Source organism: Heptranchias perlo, chromosome 28 (assembly GCF_035084215.1).
Source record: "Heptranchias perlo isolate sHepPer1 chromosome 28, sHepPer1.hap1, whole genome shotgun sequence".
Classification (NCBI taxonomy): Eukaryota; Metazoa; Chordata; class Chondrichthyes; order Hexanchiformes; family Hexanchidae; genus Heptranchias; species Heptranchias perlo.
The window spans coordinates 29,867,766-29,887,656 of record NC_090352.1 but is presented as its reverse complement, the minus strand read 5'-3'; the positions used below and the strand labels follow the sequence as shown (position 1 = coordinate 29,887,656).

The 19,891-nt window shown below is 38.2% G+C and overlaps 1 protein-coding gene across 3 annotated transcripts in view; it reads right to left on the bottom strand.

Moving 5' to 3' along the window:
* Positions 1–3,714: 3,714 nt before the first annotated feature.
* LOC137344991 (vascular endothelial zinc finger 1-like) overlaps positions 3,715–19,891 on the bottom strand; it is a 49,438-nt gene continuing 33,261 nt past the window's right edge. For 2 of the 3 annotated variants that reach the window (XM_068008312.1, XM_068008313.1), the window contains one exon: positions 9,979–18,657. In XM_068008312.1, coding sequence (XP_067864413.1) covers positions 18,539–18,657 — 119 coding nt within the window. In that variant the 3' untranslated portion in view covers positions 9,979–18,538. Of the gene's footprint in view, positions 3,868–9,978; positions 18,658–19,891 lie in introns of those variants that run through there. The other variant, XM_068008314.1, reaches the window with a different exon arrangement.

Genomic DNA, 19,891 nt, shown 5'->3' with positions numbered 1-19,891 from the left:
CATCATTTTCTGTCTCACAGGTAATGCCCCAACTTCAGGGACATTCCTTTGACTCTCACACAACCTCTCAGCTTCTTCAGCCAACTGTGCCTTAACTGATTCTCTTTCACCATAAAGCTAATTAAATGGTCACACCCTCCGAACATAAGTGATGAATATGCTGTAGATTGTGGAAATGTCCCAACATTGGGCAGATTTTCACTATCTGACATTGTCCTGCTCATTCATTTCACATTAGCACCGTGACCCTGTCTTAAGCACCATAGAACAATCTTCCAGTTGAATGCATTTGACACTCCAACTTAGGTAATGGCATTGTTCAATTTTTAACCTTCATCCGGAACATCTTGATATGAACTAGTAATTTTTTTTCCCATTAAATACAACAGATCACCATTTTCTACTCTTCTCCACACCCCACTCTGAGCCACATTTTGTGCTCCTTAGCTTGGCTCTAATGATTACCTTTTAAACTTTCAATCTTACAGCCAATTTAAGGAAACCTTCCAATGCCTCCTCCAAACTATCTGCAGAGATAGCCATCCAGCTCTTGGAGCTGTTCCCACTTCATGTACTGTTATGTTTAGTCTGAATTTACTCACTATCCAGTGGAATCCTATTTTGGATGATGTTATCAATGCATGTAAACAATTTTCAACAATAATGTTTGATACAACATCAGATTGTTCCATTTTTCTGTACTAAAAACAAAATCATTTTTGTTTTCATAACATTAAATGGAAAACGTGTTCATTTTTCAGAACCAGTTTTTTCATTGCTCCATTATTACTCCGATAATGAAAGGATGCCTTAGACTGGCCGTACTGTCCATACTTGCTTTATAATAGTCTTGCAGAACCCAGCTATTGAACACACCTGAGTCTGATCATGTCTTTTAATTGTTCCGGTCTATACATTTTAATTCTTCATGGTCACTGAAATGTTATGATTCTAATGTGTTTGTGCAAATATATGCTTAAAAGGGTAACATTTTCTTTTAAGGATTCATAATTACATGCAGTTTGAAAGTTTATTGGTTCATAAACTCACACTGAACTGTATTTATTCATGGGGATTCTCCAAATAAGCTAAAAATAGGAAAAACTAAACATGACTAAAATTGAACACTGTGCTGTGTACTGTATTTTAAATTGAAACCCCAATTCCCTAAATACTAGAACAGCAAGTAAGTTAACTTATTAGGTTCCTGAATATGTTTCTTGCCTGATGCCCCAGTGTATAGATGCTCAGTTTGGTATGATACTGAGCCATGCAGACCAAGGATGCTCTGCATTCAATCCCTGTTCAGTGCGAGATCAGCCAGTGCTTCTCGCAGAGCACAACTTGGTCTTGATATCCACCAGACTAAAGAGGGGAAAAATATCAGCCGCTGATCCTCCCCCTTGCTATCCAGTGACTCCTGCTGGAAAATGTGAGTCAATTTACATTGAATGAGGGTAGGCTTTAAGGCCCCTCTACCCCCTCAATGGTTAAAGCAGCCAACCAACACTCACTCTACAGGATCAAACGTGAAGTTATGGTCCCTTAGGCAAGGTATTGGAGAGCTGACAATATTTATTAAAACATATCCAGCAAAAGTCACCAACTTTAAGAAGAATAAGGGGTAACATTTCTGAGGCAATATGTCCCTTTATTTTCAGCCCAATCTTGCTCCTCTATCCAGTTCAGAAACAAGCAGATAACTTGCTCCTGGACATCTGATGGTGATAGTCTTGAGTTGTGATTTAAAATGAGATTTCTTCTTTCATCAACCATCTTAACATCTCTCACCCACCATATATAGACTGAACTACTTGATAATTATGGGCTCTGAATGCAGAGAGTTTAATGGGCTGCTTGGCTTTTTCTTGCTCTGGATTCTCTATGTTCGAGAATCAGTCCCAGATCATTGAGACCCTACGTCTCACCAGTAATGATTTAGACGGTCAGCATAATGCAGATTCACTCCATGAATCCCTCATCCCTCCTCCACTATTTGTCATTCAATCCTGCCTTGTTAGAAATAAAATAAAGTTTCTTCAAACATTTTAAGCTTGATTTTGCTCCTAGCAAACCAGGATGGGATTTGATGGGACAGTGGCAGTGGGATTACATAGAATGTACAGCACAAAAACAGGCCATTCGGCCCAACTGGTCTATGCCGATGTTTATGCTCCACACGAGCCTTCTCTCACCTTACTTCATCTAACCCTATCAACATATCCTTCTATTCCTTTCTCCCTCCTGTGTTTATCTAGATTCCCCTTAAATACATCTATGCTATTTGCCTCAACTACTCTTTGTGGTAGCGAGTTCCACATTCTCACCACTCTCTGGCTAAAGAAGTTTCTTCTGAATTCCCGATTGGATTTATTGGTGACAATCTTATATTTATGGCCTATACTTTTAGTTGCCTATATCTGCTCTACATCTGCCCTATCAAACTCCTTCATAACTTTAAATGACCTCTATCAGGTCACCCCTCAGCCTTCTCTTTTCTAGAGAAAAGAGCCTCAGCCTGTTTAATCATGCCTGATAGATATAACATCACAGTACTGATATCATCCTTGTAAATCCTTTTTGCACCTCCTCCAGTGCCTCTATATCCTTTTTATAATATTGAGACCAGAACTGGAGTGGAAGCAGGTGCAAGTTTTTTTTTTAGGAAGTGGGACATGTCCATTGGAACCAGAGGCTTTAAATCTGAATGCCAGATTATAGCATCGAGACTCTGCATAGAACAAAGCAGTCATTGCTTGTCAAAATTCTCAAACGCAGAGTAGAAAAGCTTACAATTTCTCCACTGTTTATAGTAAACATCGTGATGGAAGATTTTTTTTAAATTCAAAGAATAGTTTCAGCAGATTCTTTACGCGCTGCCGTTCTGTGAAGCCACTACTGGAGCTGGCAACAGCTGGGGAGACTCTGCAGCTTCGTTTTTCACCATGGAAACTACAACTACTGCAACATTATTGGAGCAAACTGACTGAAACTGGATTGGCTTATTACTACTCTGACATCAGTAAGTGCACACTGCATGGTAACCCAGATTTTTAAAAATACCGCAAAGGAAAGAGAACTCAATATTAGGGCAAAAACTGCCTAATTCTATAGTTCAATATCAATGTAAGAATTTAAAATACTCATGTCCGTATAACACCATCACAAAATGTAATTTTGACCATCCATTATTAAAGATAATTCACCTAAAAATTGAAATCTATTAAGACAACACACGCAGAGCACATCAATTCACAATTTTGTCTATTTTTTTAAAGACACATCAATTCACAATTTAAAAAAAAAGAAATAACTGAATATGATAAACTTGAGAACTCCAGACTTATGTCTTATTGCTTCTATAATCTGACCTTTGTTTCATTTTGCATGCCATTACTTTTATGTTTTAATTTATCACTGACTCCTGTTGGTTCCTGTATTGTGGGATATTAGCGTGGGGGCGCTTAATGTATTTGTGGGAAATTCCTTTGTCTGCTCTTTCAAGGGTACAGTTAACCTGTTTATTTTTAATTTTAGTTTCAGTTTCTTTATTCTTGCCCATTTCTATTCAAATTCTTCTTTAACATCTTCATTGGGCTCTCTACCTAGTTCTATATTTTCTCCTCTCAAACTCCATTGTTTGTTTTAATACCACACTCAAAGATGTTTATTTCTAATTTTTTTTTTGAGCTTTTGAATATTTACTCTTCCCTTTTTTTTGAAAGTTAGTTATTTTCCGTGTGCTTCAAGTTATCCTGCACATTCATTGTTCTCCAGATCAGAGGGGAGACAGGAAACAGCAATGTCTTTAAAACTGCTGGACATAATGATGCTTCACCATGGTTGCAAGTTCTCAGCCACAGTTCTCTAAATAGAGTAAAATAATTTTTTTAAATACTTCCCTGATTTTCTTCTGGCCTGGATCCCCAAGTGGAACCCATATGTGCCCATTGGAGGCCCGCTATGCCTGGTGTCACCAGACGTACAGGCTACTGATCCTGCCCCCACTGACAAGAGGCCAGGGAGATGGAACTTCCAGCATTGGGAGGCCCCACCCCATCTCTGCCATTGGCCTTGTGGAATCCCCAATGTCAGGCTGGGACACAGTGTATTTTCCAGCACTTTCTGCATACTCCTGCCAGAGTTACAACCTAAGTGTGCCAGAAGGGTCCTGGGTTTTCAGACATTTCATTTTGAACGAATTTTTAAAAAATGCTAGTGCTGGTAATCTGAAATAAAAACAGAAAATACCGGAAGAACACAGCACAACAGCGAGAATCTGAAAGAAAAAGGTAGGTTAATGTTCTGAATGGGACCTTCCATTGGAATTACCAAATTCAACCAGGAGAAGCCTCTTTAATAAGGCAACTTTGGACACGCCCAAGAAAAAGTTAGGAGAGTACAAGATAGAAATCAAAAATTTCTACGGAAAATACTCAGACTTTATAGTAATCAATATTTCTTTAAATATGCAGTTTTAGCTCTCAAACACTAGAGTCCAATTGTAAATCAATCCTTCCTTTCAGTCTCACCTTTGTAAATGTTAATCTGTTAATTGTTCATTTAAATAGGTCAGTCTAACACGTCATTAGTCACTAAAATCTAGGCTGACATTTCAATGCAATTCTAAGTGCTACATTATCAGACATGTTGTCCTTTGGGTACAACTTTAAACCGAGACACTGTCTGCCTGTTCCAGTAGTTCAGGTTGATGTTAAAGATCCCATTGCAGTACTTGAAGAACATGGAGTTGTCCCAGTGCCATGACCAACACTCATATTTCATTAATCAGCAACAAATATAGATCAACTGGTCATTCACCTCTTGGCTTTTTGTGAGACCTTGCTGTGTGCAAAAATGGCTGATGTTTGTTTAAATAACAGTTCCTTCACTTCAAAGCACTTTGGGACATCCTGAGGACATAAAAGGCACTATCTAAATACAAGTTTTTGTTTACTCCATGTAAATATCTTTAAATTCCTTTTATATTACATAAATCAACATTTCCTAAATAAATCTGTACTGCAACGCAATATGTATTTCCCTTTCTACGTGCTCTGCATAATAAGACTCGAAGACTTGCATTTATATAGCATCATTCACCACCTCAAGACATCCTAAAGTGCTTTACAGCCAATGAAGTACTTTTGAAGTGTAGTCGCTGTTGTAATGTAGGAAACGTGGTAGCTAATTTGCACACAGCTAGGTCCCACAAACAGCAATGAGATAAATGACAAGATAACCTGCTTTAAGCATTGGATGTGGAATAAATATTGGCTAGGACATCGGGAAAACTCCCCTGCTCTTCTTCAATAGTGCTTTGGGATCTTATACGTCCACTTGAGGGCAGATGGGGCCCCGGTTTAACCTCTCATCCAAAAGACGACACCTCCAACAGTGCAGCACTCACTCAAGTACTGCATATAAGTGCCAGCCTCGATTATGTGCTCAAGTCTTTGCAGTGGGGCTTGAATGCACAACCTTCTGACTCAGAGACATGATACCACTGAGCCAAGGCTGACGTATACAAAATGTGAAAAATCAGCTCTCCACATAACAGGCTACACAGCATGTGTTTAAACATCACTTTCAACTGTGTAGTCACATTAGCTTTTTTCCTCCAAGTGGCTGCCCGACAGTGGCTGTGGGACCCAGACCATCCTGTCCTCCCAGGAATAGAAAGGGGCCAAAAACCAGGAATGAAAACATTTAAAACTGGGCTATATAACACAAAGAAAACTTAATGATACAGAATTGTTCTTCTAAAGGAAGTCAGTGTTAAAGAGTTTAAGAAAAGTCACAATTACCCATCCCAGGTCTGGCAACAATTTCTAAACTAATTCCAAAATCATCTTAATGTATGTGACAGGTGGTGAGCCAGAAAATGAAGTATATCCTCAAATTTTATCTTAAACACTTGGTTTTTAATTTCCTTAAAATCTTTTCCCCTTTTCTAAACACAAATAATCAAGTGGTCAATAAAATTTGAATGAAGATGACACTTCAATCCATTTGATCTCATCTTTCCAGAAAACCAACCCTACTGTTTTCCCATTATAGCTCCCATTCCAATGTCCTGGTCTCATTGATGTCAGTGAGTTGTAAGATTGATCAAATACCTCAGTTGAATATGGGACCACCTAAGCATTTCACCATCAAAAGTCACTTTACTGAATTACTGCCTAAAATCACTTCCAGCCATTTCTAACTCCTCCTCACCCCCAACCCCACCCCACCCCCAACTCCAATTTTAACCCTTTCGCTCCTGAATGTGGTGACCCTTGTAGGAATATGGTCCTCCAGGTGGTGGCAGCCCTCCAGTACTCAAGGATGATACCAGAACTGAGAGGATATACTTATCAGGAACGATTAAACAGGCTGGGGCTCTTTTCACTTGGAAAGAGAAGGCTGAGGGGAGACCAGATAGAGGTCTTTAAGATAATGGAAGGGTTTGATAGGGTAGACATAGAGAAAATGTTTCCACTTGTAGGGGAGACCAAAACTAGAGGTCATCAATATAAGATAGCCATTAATAAATCCAATAGGGAATTCAGGAGAAACTTCTTTACCCAAAGAGTGGCAAGAATGTGGAACACACTACCACAAAAAGTAATTGAGGCAAATGGAGATCCATTTAAGAGGAAGCTAGATAAGCACATGAAGGAGAAAGGAATAAAAGGGTAGCTGATTAGGATAGATGAAGTAGGGAGGGAGGAGGCTCGTGTGGAGCATAAATGCTGGCATAGACTAGTTGGTCAGTATAGTCTGTTACTGTGCTGTAGACTCAGTGTAACTCAGTCAAGTGACCATTCTTCATGTGAGCCTAGACAGGGAGTGGTTTGACTGCAGAGTGCATCAAAGCCCAGCCAAACCCTGTCTTCACCCAACATCTATTTTCCAGCTGAGGCACAGCATATCAAGATTACGCAACCCGGCAGATTTTTTGTTTTGCCCCCTTCCCAGTGCAGGATCACTCGGCCCAATTGTACAGCCCTCACATGTACCACTCCAGATGAGATCAGCTACCCTGCTTGTACTTGTATACAGATTTTAAATAGCATTCATTTTTGTTACAAATGGTGACATAAATGAAAGAGCAATAAAGTGGCATGTGCATTACATGATTGAGATTATAAAAAATATTAAGACTGCTTTAGGCACATCAGATTATTGAATTGAAACAATTTCACACTTCTTTCTGATAAGCATTAGATTGTTAAATATCAAGTAAACAAGGGTCGGGGGGGGGGGAATTAAAAAGTGAACATATTATAATCAAATCAATGGGTAGATGAATTATATATGAATTCTTTATCTGGATCAGAAAAGCAAATCATTTTTGTTTTAGTGGGGAGGTTGTGGGGTTTGCATCTTTTTCCCGCACCCCCCCTCCCCCAATCACTAATCAGGATAGTTTGGCGTTATCAATAAATCCCGATTACACTAGTGCTGCTCCTAGTAATTGGATTAATTTGAATTCCGGTCACATAACTTGCAAGATTTTGGAGTCATTAGAACAGCCTGGACTGAAAGGGGTGGCAAGAGCTGTATTTGAAACAAAAAAGGCAGCGATAAACCCTGGCAAGATTTTATATTTTGGATCTTCAGTCAGTTCATAACAAAGCTATAAATAGCCAATGAAATATTAATAGGACATCTAAAGCCAAGGTCATATCTTGCAATAGATTTAAGTTACCAAGATTGGAATTGGGTTACTAAAAATGTAGAGAACTAAGTAGCAACTTTTGTTTTTCTGAGGAATAAATTGTTTTGGCCATTTATCTCCTCCCTTCATCTCCTGAAGGTGTCATTGCCCACACTGAGCCAAAGTTACGTCAATGGCATTTACCCTCTGGTACCTTGCCTTTATTCACATGAACCTCAACGGTGAATATCAACAGGCTACTACACTATAAAAGACATCACAACTGCACTCAATCTTGCCCTCACCTGCATATCTGCACATTGCTCTTCTAGCAGGGGGTTGCTGTGTCACAATCAGCAAGAATCCTGGCTGACTTTCCATTCCCCAACCCACAGCAATTGTAGTCCACCAACCCCGCCTCCCCCCACACTTTTACTGGCAGAGATCAGCTAATGTAGCAGAGATTAGCTAATGTAGCAGAGATTAGGGATAAGTGCAAATTTCTGCTCCAGTCTCCATATAGCCAATGCTAAGAGAATCAACATTCTTACAGTGCAGAGCTGGCCACTTGTATGGTACAGTGACATTGAACTGGCACAGAAAGCCATCTACCAGTAAATGCAACTTGCAAGAACCCACTTCCTCTTGAGATGAAATCAAGCCTCTTCAAACAATTATAGAGAGGACTGAAAGGTCAATTGCATACATAACAAGAAACCGCTCAACTAATTGAAAATGAGTAAACTTATTCTATAATAAACAGAAGAGACAAAGCTGATTTCTGATCATATTTCCAGTCTAACAGGTCAATATAATCTCTCTTTAGAACAATAAACATTTCAGGACTACAGATCTCCAGGATTTTCAACATCCTGTTACCTGGGGATGGCAGTCAGCTGACAAAGTCTTTGCATTCCCTTTCCGGTTACAATTTAATACCTCAACAACCTTTAAATTGGCATCAAATTTCAGACAGTACCAAAGAATGAATCTTTGATAAGTGAATTATATTTTTTTCTGTGCTGAGTGTCTCCTTTTCCTCATCAAACTCCAGGATACTACTGAAATAGTCCCAGAAAATACCAGTGCAACAAATGAAAAGCTGCAGTACTAAACTCTGCTCATACATGTTAACATTAAAAACATCAAACCTACAACTTGTCATCTAAAGTATATGAAATAATTTAGTTTCTAAAAATCTATTCCCTTGTAGGTTTGACCTACGGCCTCTCACTCATGAGGATTTCTTACAGCCTAGAGAGTTTAGTCTGTGCAGCTCTCTGTTCCTTCCATTATTGATCCCATGAAAATCGTCACATTTACAGAAGGTCAATGATGCATCAGGATTGGTTATGCTAAGTATCATCTCTCCCTGGAAATGGAAACCGTTGCTTTATCTGGTAGTCCTGGGTCAGAACTGGTTGGTAACACCAGACTTCAAATGAAAGTCAAAGCTATGACTTAAATGCAACTTTGCAGGTTACAAGCTGACAGAATATGAGGAAGAGTTGGAAGAATTTATTTTTTCTCCTCCATTTTGCACCCAGTGACTGCGTCAAGTGATCCTAAATCAGTGATGTACACTCCTGCCCCAGAATTATTTTCTGGTTCCCCCTGCTTGCCTAAGATTCCTGATCTCTTCAAAATGTAGAGAATGTACTGTGCAATGTTTGTACCCAGTGTTCCAAGTGACCAGTTTGTGATCGCAGGGGCAGGAACAGAGGGGAAAAATATGGAAGCAAGAGTCACTTCTGGCCAGTCTCACACACCATCTAGTGGCTGGTTACTGAGAGGCAGAGGCCTATCGTAGATAACATGCTCGCACACTCTGTTCAGGAATGGCATGGCATGGCATAGCATAGAGATACCCAGAAGAGGAAGAGATGATATAAGATGCCTATGACTTTTCAACTTGGTACTACTAGTTATCTTACAGTAAAAAAAAAACTCTTTCTTGGACTTCAGCTGATGCATTGATTCTTGATAGTAGTTACACTCATCAAGAGATGCGGGTCTAGGTTTTCCAATCATAACATTACTGTCAGTGTTAAAATCTAGACTGTAATGTCTATGTTAGAGAGTGATTTTTTTTGCACTTTGTACTCAGTGACTGCATCATATCAGAGATTTATAGCTAATTGGAGGAAAGTTGTATGCGCTGTAGATCTATGATTCAGATTCCATGAACATTTCTCACACCAGATCCCCTCAACAGCCTCAGAGTTATCAAACCCTCTCTTAAAAAAATATATATATTCGCCCATGAACCTACCCAGAATAAACGTGCCGATATTTCCAGTTATGGCATTTAAATAGAAAAAGTGAATCACATCTAATAACAAAAAAATTTATTCAAAGTTTCAATAATACATACTGAACAGGTTATCTACAAATCTATGGTCAGGTAACATTTTCTTCCTGCTAAAAGTTACACTGAATATACAGCACAAGATATATAAAAAGCAAAAAGTTATTAGAACACAATATAACAAGAAATCATTTTTATCGTGACACAATGTTGTACTATACGCAAATACTAGGCAGAGCAGTAGACACAAAAAGGTAGTTTTAAGAGTTTAATACAAGCAGACAGAAGGTATGGCAGCAGATGTCTTCACTGCACACAGTGTGGCTTGATAGTCATCAAAATACAGTAAATCTAGTATGTTCAAAAACCTGATAGAGAATCATTAAAAAATACATGTTAAAAAAATTGTAGGCAATGACTGAAAAAGCACTGAATACAAGGTCTGACGACCCCATGAGTGATGCTGTATGTGTTCCATCAGTGCAGCAACCAATCACAACTGATTCTCCACAGTTGTTATAGGAGAAAGTTCCTAAGAGAACACTGCTGACAATATACATTTCATGAATCCACGTTCACCCACCCCCACTGCCCTGGTAGGGGTCAGAAATAAATAGAGAATAATGAATATCTGGAAGTGACTTATAAAGACTGTAATCTAATCAAGGATGTCACAGGGCAATTAGCTGCAAAAGTAAACCCTTGAAATCACTTCCAGGCATCTATTATTTTGTATTACTACAACTTTTTTTTTGAAGTTAGGAATTATTTCTTACAGTTGTTGGGAGAGCTCCACTGTTTCGGTGCGGTGACATTCATATCCCTTTGTGACATTACTGCATTATAACTAAAAGAATTGGTAGCAGACGACAGAAATTCTATATACAGTGTAACTATTAAACCAACCTCGTTATAGTCAGGTGGAGAATTGTTTTTGTAAATTAGCATCCTGTTTTGAGATGCAGTAAATCTTCACGTTAAACCGTATATTGTCTGTCCTGTACAAATGGTAAACACCAAGTTCAAAAATATAATTGCTCCATGGTGTGGAGCGTATAATCCTTGAATTGTGTCTAAGGTTTCATGTCATGGGAAGGGAAGGGTTTGCTGATATCATGCACAGAAATAGAGGTGTACCATACATACTATTACCTCGTGAAAGGTCAGTCAGTGTCTTGGGCTATTTAGTAAAATCCATTAGAAATTTTTTTTAAAAACACTAAAACCAAATTTCCACAATAGCTGCTGCATTTTTCTTAATATTTTATGACAGGATTTCAGTACAATGTTTTAAAGTAATGTTTTCAACATGCCTTATTATACATAATAGTAGAAGCCTATTCTAGTTGGGTACAATTTCTGGTTGAATTAAATCTTGGCATCATTCATGAAACTGGCCAGAAGAGTCCAAAAGAGCAGAGAGAATATGTTTAGATAAATTCTGTCATCTATTAGCACGCCAAATTTTGGCACAGGAGAGTGTGGTTAATGGGCAACGCACAAATAAACCAACCACCAAGGTAAAATCACTAAATATGCTTATTGCTTAACTCCATGATCATAATCCTTGGCGCAACAAATGGGACAATATCTGATGCCAGATACTGGGAACTGATGTACACCAATTCTAGAATCCTATCTTAAAACAGATTTAAAAGCAGATTTGCACTCTTTAGCGATCAAGTTCCTCTTAATAAGAAACAGAAAAAGCCCATTTGTCTCCGTAATTAATGGACCTAACACAATTACAATATTCCACAATTATGGAGAAAAAGTCAGGCAATTGCCAATTTTCCTTAAGAGGAATTTAAGGCTCATTCAAACCAGGAGCAACAAGAATTAATGCACTGTACGACAAACAATGTTGCTTAGGAACCTTGCATTACCACACTGAAGTCAACTTCCAGGTCCATTTTAAAGTCACCTGCACATTGCATTTAGGGAGTTCAGAATGGAACAGATATTCAGCCCTGAATGTATTATCCACTTTCAGCGGTCTTTCCCCCAGAACAGCACTCACAAGCACAGACAGACAAGTTAAAAATGCAGATTGCAGTACAGGAGAGTGAGTTTTTCCCCCTCGGTTATTAAAGTTTGTCACTTTTGATTTCTACAAATGACTCCATATAATCTCAGACCAGGTTTTATAGTTTCAAATGAAAAATTAAGAATCATTTTACATTTTTAACTCAAGGAGGAAAACATACCCTAAATGAAAAGCAAAGAAACAGCATAACATTAACATTGAAACAAACAGATACAAGAACAGGGAATGTGCCGGAATGTTATGCCTTTCTGACAAACAGAAGGTCCAAAGACTTTATATATACACACGATTTTTTTTTAACACTTCCCCCCATTTTTGAAGAAATTTAATTATGAAAAGGTTGTTGCAATGTTTGTACATAGGTCCATACCTCAAACAGTGCAAGTTCTTTTATCAGAGGTTGGTCAATGGAGAAGTCTAATGTTAAAATACTTCATGTTTCATATTTACTAGCTGCCAAGTTGGGTGCAACGTCAGTGAACTACAGCTCAATAACAAAATGTATTTCAACTCCTGATCATTCTTCAATAATCCAGCCATTAGTGATATTTTGCTGCCACTATGGCCCAGAAACAAAACTTTTTTATATGACATAGGAAGAGTAGGACATTCAGCCCCTCGAGCCTTCCATTCATTTAGATCATGGCTGATCTGTACCTCAACTCCATTTACCCGCCTTAAGCTCCATATCCCTTGATACCCTTACCTAACAAAAATCTATCGATCCCAATCTTGAAAGCTCCAATTGTCCCAGCATCCACAGCCTTTTGGGGAGGGAGAATTTCAGATTTCTACTACCCTTTGTGTGAAAAAGTGCTTCCTGATTTCCCTCCTAAATGGCCTAGCTCTAGTTTTATTATGTCCCCTCATTCTTGATTCCCCATCAGAGGAAATAGTTTCTCTGTACCTACCCTACTGTATCCTTTTAATATTTTAAACACCTCGTTTTGAAGATATTCTCTTACGAAAGATCACCATCTGATATAGCTTTTATTATGACACCCCATTGGTGGTGTAGGTATTTGTAGGAGTGGCATAAGGGAAAGACAATTAGTTAACTAGTTATAATTACATACTTTAAGGAATAGGAACCCAAGTTACATGTGCAAATTACATTGCCAGATGCAAAGTAAAGCTCCTTCTCCTGTACCCCATCAATACATCCCCACTTCAGAATGGCATGGACTAGCACACAAAATCGCTTTTAGCAGAGGGTAAAAAATGTCATCCGAGTTTCAAAAAGGTACTGTTAGAGTCAGTTTGATTTAGCAATAAAAATCTGCCAATGCAACTTCTTTTTCCCTTCTTACGAACAGTTGCTTGCTTTTGTTTTTCCATTGAGGGTATGGGCATCGCTGGTAAGGCCGGCATATATTGCCCATCCCTACTTAAGAATCAACCTTGTAGTGTGGGACTGGAGTCATATTTAGGCCAGACTGGATAGGGGTGGCAGGCTCCCTTCCCTGAAGAACATTAGTGAATCAGTTGGGTTTTTACAACAATCCAGCAGCTTTCATGGGTCATTTTATCTGGTGCCAGCCCACAAATTGCCAGATTTTTAATGAATTCAATTTGTCAACTTGCCATGGTGGGATTTAAACACTCATTCTCTGAACTGCTAGTCCATAATCACTAGGCTACCGTACCCATTGCTTTGCCTTGTTTCAGCTGGTAAAACAAAAGCTATAGATTATAAAATTATACCATGCATCATAAGGTGATTAGTGACTAACTGTAAAATATAACTCGTACAAGTACTAACTTTGAAAACTATTCTCCCAGAGAGATGCCAATCCAGGTTTGTTAGTTTGGTTGAATCAATCAAGGGGAGGAAAAGCCAAAAAAAAAATCCATCTCTCCTTCTGTATACATCCTAGCAACCTCAGAGAGCTGAGAGCAGGTTGGCTGTCCATTCTCTTCAATGAGGCAGTGAAGCAGATGAAAGAAAAAAAACAAGGGAAACAAAGGAAAAAAACATGCTACAGCTGAAAATCACTGTGATGCCAACTTTCCACACTTGAACTATAACTCCCAATTACTATCAGTTTAAAAAGAAAAGTTACAAGGCAAGACTGTTAGATCTGAAGGCAATAGTAAAATGTGGCAATGTAATGCTAAGATGCCCAATTAGGTAGATATGACTTATGGATACATTCCCGTTTCTCTGTCAATGGTCAACAGAGCTACCAACATAACAGTCAAGTACCAACTGAGAACTCCTAATACTCTGTATTGTTCTCACATCCCACCATTTGATTTTTCAACACATAACAAGCCTGATAAAACCTTAATTGTTCTCCACTGTATTTCTGCTCCAACATGAATGTATCAAAGTGTATGTTCTGCGATGACATGTGGTTGAGAATGTTGAAGGTCTAATACACTATGCCATGGTGATTGAATATGGTCTTGGACTTGCAATATTACACACAAAGTTCCCAAATTTGCCTTGAGTACATTAGTTGAGGAGGTATTGAGTGGAGACCAAGGACTTTCCACATTGAGGTTGATAACAATAAAATGGATATTGGGCTACTCTTGTCCAGCTCCTAGCAGTCATAGCAGTATTGGCAGACAAATCGCAGATCAGCTGACCAGGGATTGCACATTCCACAAGAGAAAATAAAACTTTAAAATTTATATATAAACAAAAACACAATCCCTTAGTGGGAAGCCATTTATCTTCCACTCAGAAATTACTGTGCCATACACAATTTTTTTTTGTTATCTCTACTTTTGGACTGTGCATCATCATTTATGATTCCCCAATAAGCATCCATCTACACATCAGACAAATTATCTAAATCCTCCAAATCGTAACTAGTGGACAAAACTGTTGAGCACCGGAGTGGGGAATAAAGTGACCAGTAAATCTCAAACACATGTCAAACCTCTGCTTGGCTAATGAACTTGCATCTGAGGTGTTATTACCCTCATTTTCTTGAAAGATTTTGCAACAATGCCATATGTAATGAACTACACAAACAGTGCAACAACCCAGCTACAAATGAGGCAGGTTCAGTTATTTAACTGCCACAATAAATTTTAAAAATATTTTTCATATCTAGGTGAAGTAGAACAGGATTTTAGTTCCTTATAAAAACTGGCAAGTCATTTTTTTTTAAAAAGAAGCCACAGGACCAAACGGTGATATTTTCAATTAGGCAAACAAGATAATATCTTGCACACTTACAAAAACAGCAAAGTGTTCATTTTTTAGTCCATGATTAAGGTGGTAAAACAAGGTTATGAAGAAAAATTTTAAAATGCTTAATCAATTCATTATAAATACACACAATGCATAATCTTAAAAATAACAAAGTCTGTGAAAACATTTTTAATTTACAATAGGGTGCATAATTCTTCAACAACTTTCAAAAGTGTACAATGGGTCATGACGCATTATTTCCCAACAAGGAAAGTGTAAAGGTTGCTGAGGTAGTAAGCAGCACTACTGTACAGAGCACAGTTGTAAACAGTTCTTAAACATGCATGTGTGGAGAACAATGTTGCTGGGGAAACTGAACTTTTTCTCTATTTCACAATCATGAATTGCATAAAGGACTCGGAGGTGTGGCAAAACTTTCGATTTTCAATTCTGAAAAAAGGTCATAGCCAAAACATTAACTTGTCTTTTCTCTTTATCCATGCTAACTGACCTGCTGCACATTTCTAGCATTTAGTATTTTTAGTTTAGATTTCTAACCTTTGCTATTTTTTATTTTTTTGTTATTGGATCACCCCATGTGTTAATCCTTAAAAGAAAGACCCTTCATTTGAACCCAGGATATTTCCATTTCCTTCACACACAGGCTGATCTAATATGTATTTTTCCTTAAAAGGGATACTTTCAAAGGAGCAATGTGTTTCAATTGTACTTCATCCCTGCATAGGGTATTTTTCCAAAAATGAAAGTTAATATTTGATTTCATGCAATTGTAAAATCCACTCAGTCCTGTGTGAGGAATTCGGAAAGGGTTGGGAAGTGGGCCAAAGATGGAAGGCAGGTATGCCTTGTTTCAGCTGGAGAAACAGATTCAGAATATACTGTAAAATGTCAATCAAGGAATTGTGGTCCTTAAAATACACCAATATAGCTATGGTAAATATACCATAAGTCCTGGGTATTCAAAAAGCAGTAGAAAGGATAGAAAGGGGTAAGTAAACTGAAGACATTACTTGTACACTTGTGAGAATGTTTAATTATGAACCATCCCATAAATGCAAATGCCAACCATAAAAATCTGAGGCAGACCAGTCCTCTTCCAGATTAACAACAAGCTACAATATTGCATGGTTCATGAATATAGGACACTTTAGATGTTAGAATATTAGATACCAGGACCTTAACCACATGCGGTGGCGTATAATTAAACTACAGCATATTAATACTGCACCTTACTAAATCTATTACTGAACAGTTAAAAACAAAGTAAAAGACCAAACTGTGAAGCCAGAATCACTAATGTGTTACAATAAACTGTGTTTTAGAAATTTGAAGTTAGTAAATCATTCCCAAGATGCTGGGCATGTTTAGGAGTCAAAGAAACAAAAAGTTACATCTGGCTTTAACCACCACAGGCTGGCTGTTAAACTTCTACTAGTGAAAAGGTGCTTTTCTTACACTGGTTGGCGTACTGTATACATGGCAGAATGACGAGGGTCAATTAATATTTCACTTACGGGAAAAATAATTGAGCAACTCACAGAATAAAGTGCACAACTCAATCGCTATTTTTCCTCTAATAAAAATTTCTCCCTTCCTGATCATGAGGAAGACATGCTGCCGCACTGTTGCGGGCAACAGCAGCCATTCAGTACCTCACTTCATTCTTGACCCTAGAGCAATGGCTGGATATTCTACCACATGGGGCATTTTGTCATCATTCCCAAACCCAATCTGGTCATTCCCTGTCCACACATATGCATTTCCCAGCAAAGGTAACTGGATAGCAATCAAGACTGTGAACTCTGCCTAATTTCTCTCCCTTCCCTACCATGGATCCTTCCTGGTTTGCATGGCTCAGTCCAGTTACCCACTGAGCCCTCAAAGCATCTTTACTACTTTACCAGCTTCTGGAAGTTTTTGTAGGGTACTGCAAGTGTCACCATGAAGCAAAATAGCAATGAAAACATGCAGCATATAGAGGGAAAAAAATCTGCAGACAATATACCCAGAAAGATGGGTCCATCTCATTTTGAAGGATTTAAAATAAAGTTGCTTTTTAAAAAAAATATAAGTCATGATTCTGTAAATTTCAATAAAGTAAAATGCTGGGTGAATTGTACAAATTGTTACTTTAGAGCATCTGTAAGGTAATCACTTTTATTTGCCTTGATATCATTAATTATTTCAGGAGAAATAAAGCTAAAACCATGTAAATTATGTCCCTTTAAAAAAAAATATATACCAGTTCATGACCTGGATTTGAGGGACACATTTCCAGCACTCCATTCTGATCAACTCCAGCCTTAGTGCTAGAATAGCAGAATGCAGTATGGCATTACGAACTACCATTCTTCTGCGGGATCTGCAGGAACATGAGCTGCTGGTTGGATCCAAAATTAATAGCTCATGGACTCTGGACAAGTAGAATTTTTCATGTATGCCACCAGAGAGAGAAAGTCCCAATACTTCTAGATATAAAATTCCACATTTGAAGACAAGCACAAGGTGGATAAAATTTCTAAAACACTCCAACTTAAGAGCAAAACCAAACAACTGTAGTCAAAGAAACAGTACAATAAAAACCAGCACCTTCTTGTATTTGATGCCCATTTTCAAGCCCTCATTAATATAGGGGAACGACTTATACACCAGTGCAATACAACACCAATGTGATTCAGAGCATTCTTTAAAACAAGGTTGCAGCTTCTACACTCGTTTATATAGTAAATGATGATTTACGAGGTTGCAGATTCTTAGAAAAGTGCAGGTACTATACAACATTTCAAACACCTGCACATTCCAGGCTTTCCACCTAGGAACTGTGTTTATTTTCTTGCTGTCTGCTCTTCCCCAGTGTAATCAGTTAAACTTGTACAATTAGATGCAACATTGAGCAGTGGTGACAATATACAACCAACTTAAGTGAAAAGCAATTCCTCAGCCTTCCATCAATTAAAATTAATTTCATGTTCTTGTTCTGACAGAACAGGATCCATTAGTAGAATTGCTTTGTGTATGTACATATTTAGACGTTAGTACAAGTGTCCATTTTTGCAACACAAATCACCAACCTATTCCCAGATGGAGGTACAGGAATGATACAGACAGAAGTATAACCTACCTTTTACTAGTCAATAAATCCAGGGCCTGGACATTAGACCACAATTTTAAATAGCCTAAAGGCTATTGGAAAAACCACAAAACTGATTTTTTTTTCTCCCTGGAGAAAGCCCACTCAACATCTCCTCATCTTCTTAATAGAATTAACTGAAGATCCTGGGTTTAATTCATTTTAGGTACCAGCATACCTGCTGGTTAATAAGGTTCTAATTCAGCCACTGATACCGTGGCACTTGCTTTCAATATTTTTCACCAGGGTGGAGACGACGGCAAGACCTGGGGCAGAAAAGGCACACTCTCCACAGGCCTAACTGTTATATTCACTGGACTTGCCGCAGGAGCTGGAGTGTGGCAAACCTCACCGGTGTCTGGAAGAATGAAGGGTTGTGAGGGAGGAAGGTGAAAAAAAAAGTTAATTAGCAAACAAACACTCTTTAAAAAGTTAAGCTTTTAACACTATTTAAAAAAAAGTTTCCTCAATTTAAAGATGGCGTTTTCTTCCTCCAGCCCAAATAAATGAAGAAAAACTGACATTTATCAAGGTTCCTGTTTTTGAAGTTTGGTTTCTGGTAACAATATACGAGGACTATTTCTTAATATTTTCATTAGCAATGTTATGTTAGCTGACTAGTATCAAAGTGTTTAAGATGTGCGGATATTCAAAGACCGGCAGGAGACCAAGTGATTAAAGACGTGCACATTTCCAATGACAAAAAGTTTCTATCTTAAAAAAAAATCTGCTCACATCCACTTTTAACAATTTCAATTCGAAATGTCTTCAGGAATTGGTCACTGCAGAGCTATGCACAAAAAAAGTTCCATTCAGATACAGTGTACATAACAATTGGAAATCAGTATCACATAGCTGTACAAGAAAGTGATCATTAGCACAAAGTGCCAGTTAACAATAGGGGGCTATGAAATATTAATCTTATTCATCAATGTGGCTTTACCATTTACAAACCATTATCAAAGAGTTATGGTATAGATGAAAACTATTTTCATTCTTCAAAGTGAAGCTGTAATATCAAAACATTATGGTAGGGTGAGCAATGTGACATCCCATGTTATATTTAAAAAGAGGAAACCAGGAATGTCACTGCTTTATCATAAAGGGACAAAAACACAAACTATAACCTTTAGAAGGAGATAAAGCAATATTCACTTAGAAAACAAAATATAGTAGGATGTGCATTTGCAAGCACAAAACCCTCCATGGAGAGGTCTCGAGCCAGGTTATGCATTTTTTGGGGCGGGGGGGGGGGGTGGGGAGGAGAGAGAAAAGAGGCAGACAGGGAAATGGAGAGGTGCCAAGCAAAGGCCAAACTGTTTCCCATTAGGGGGGAAATAAAAGCAGCCAAGTTACCTGTTCCCACACATCTAGATCAAAAGCAACATACACAAAAGGCCTGGGAACTCACCCCTTGGCCAACTAGGAAAAAAACTAGAGTGACAATGGAGAGGGGAGCTCAAAAAGGTACTGGAAAATCAAATGGCACTGTGTTGGATGTAAGCTCAACCGACATCGGTTACCAGATGGAAAGAAAAAAATCTTTTCCCTGTTCTACTTTTTCCCTCCTGCAGTAATTTCATTTATCACCC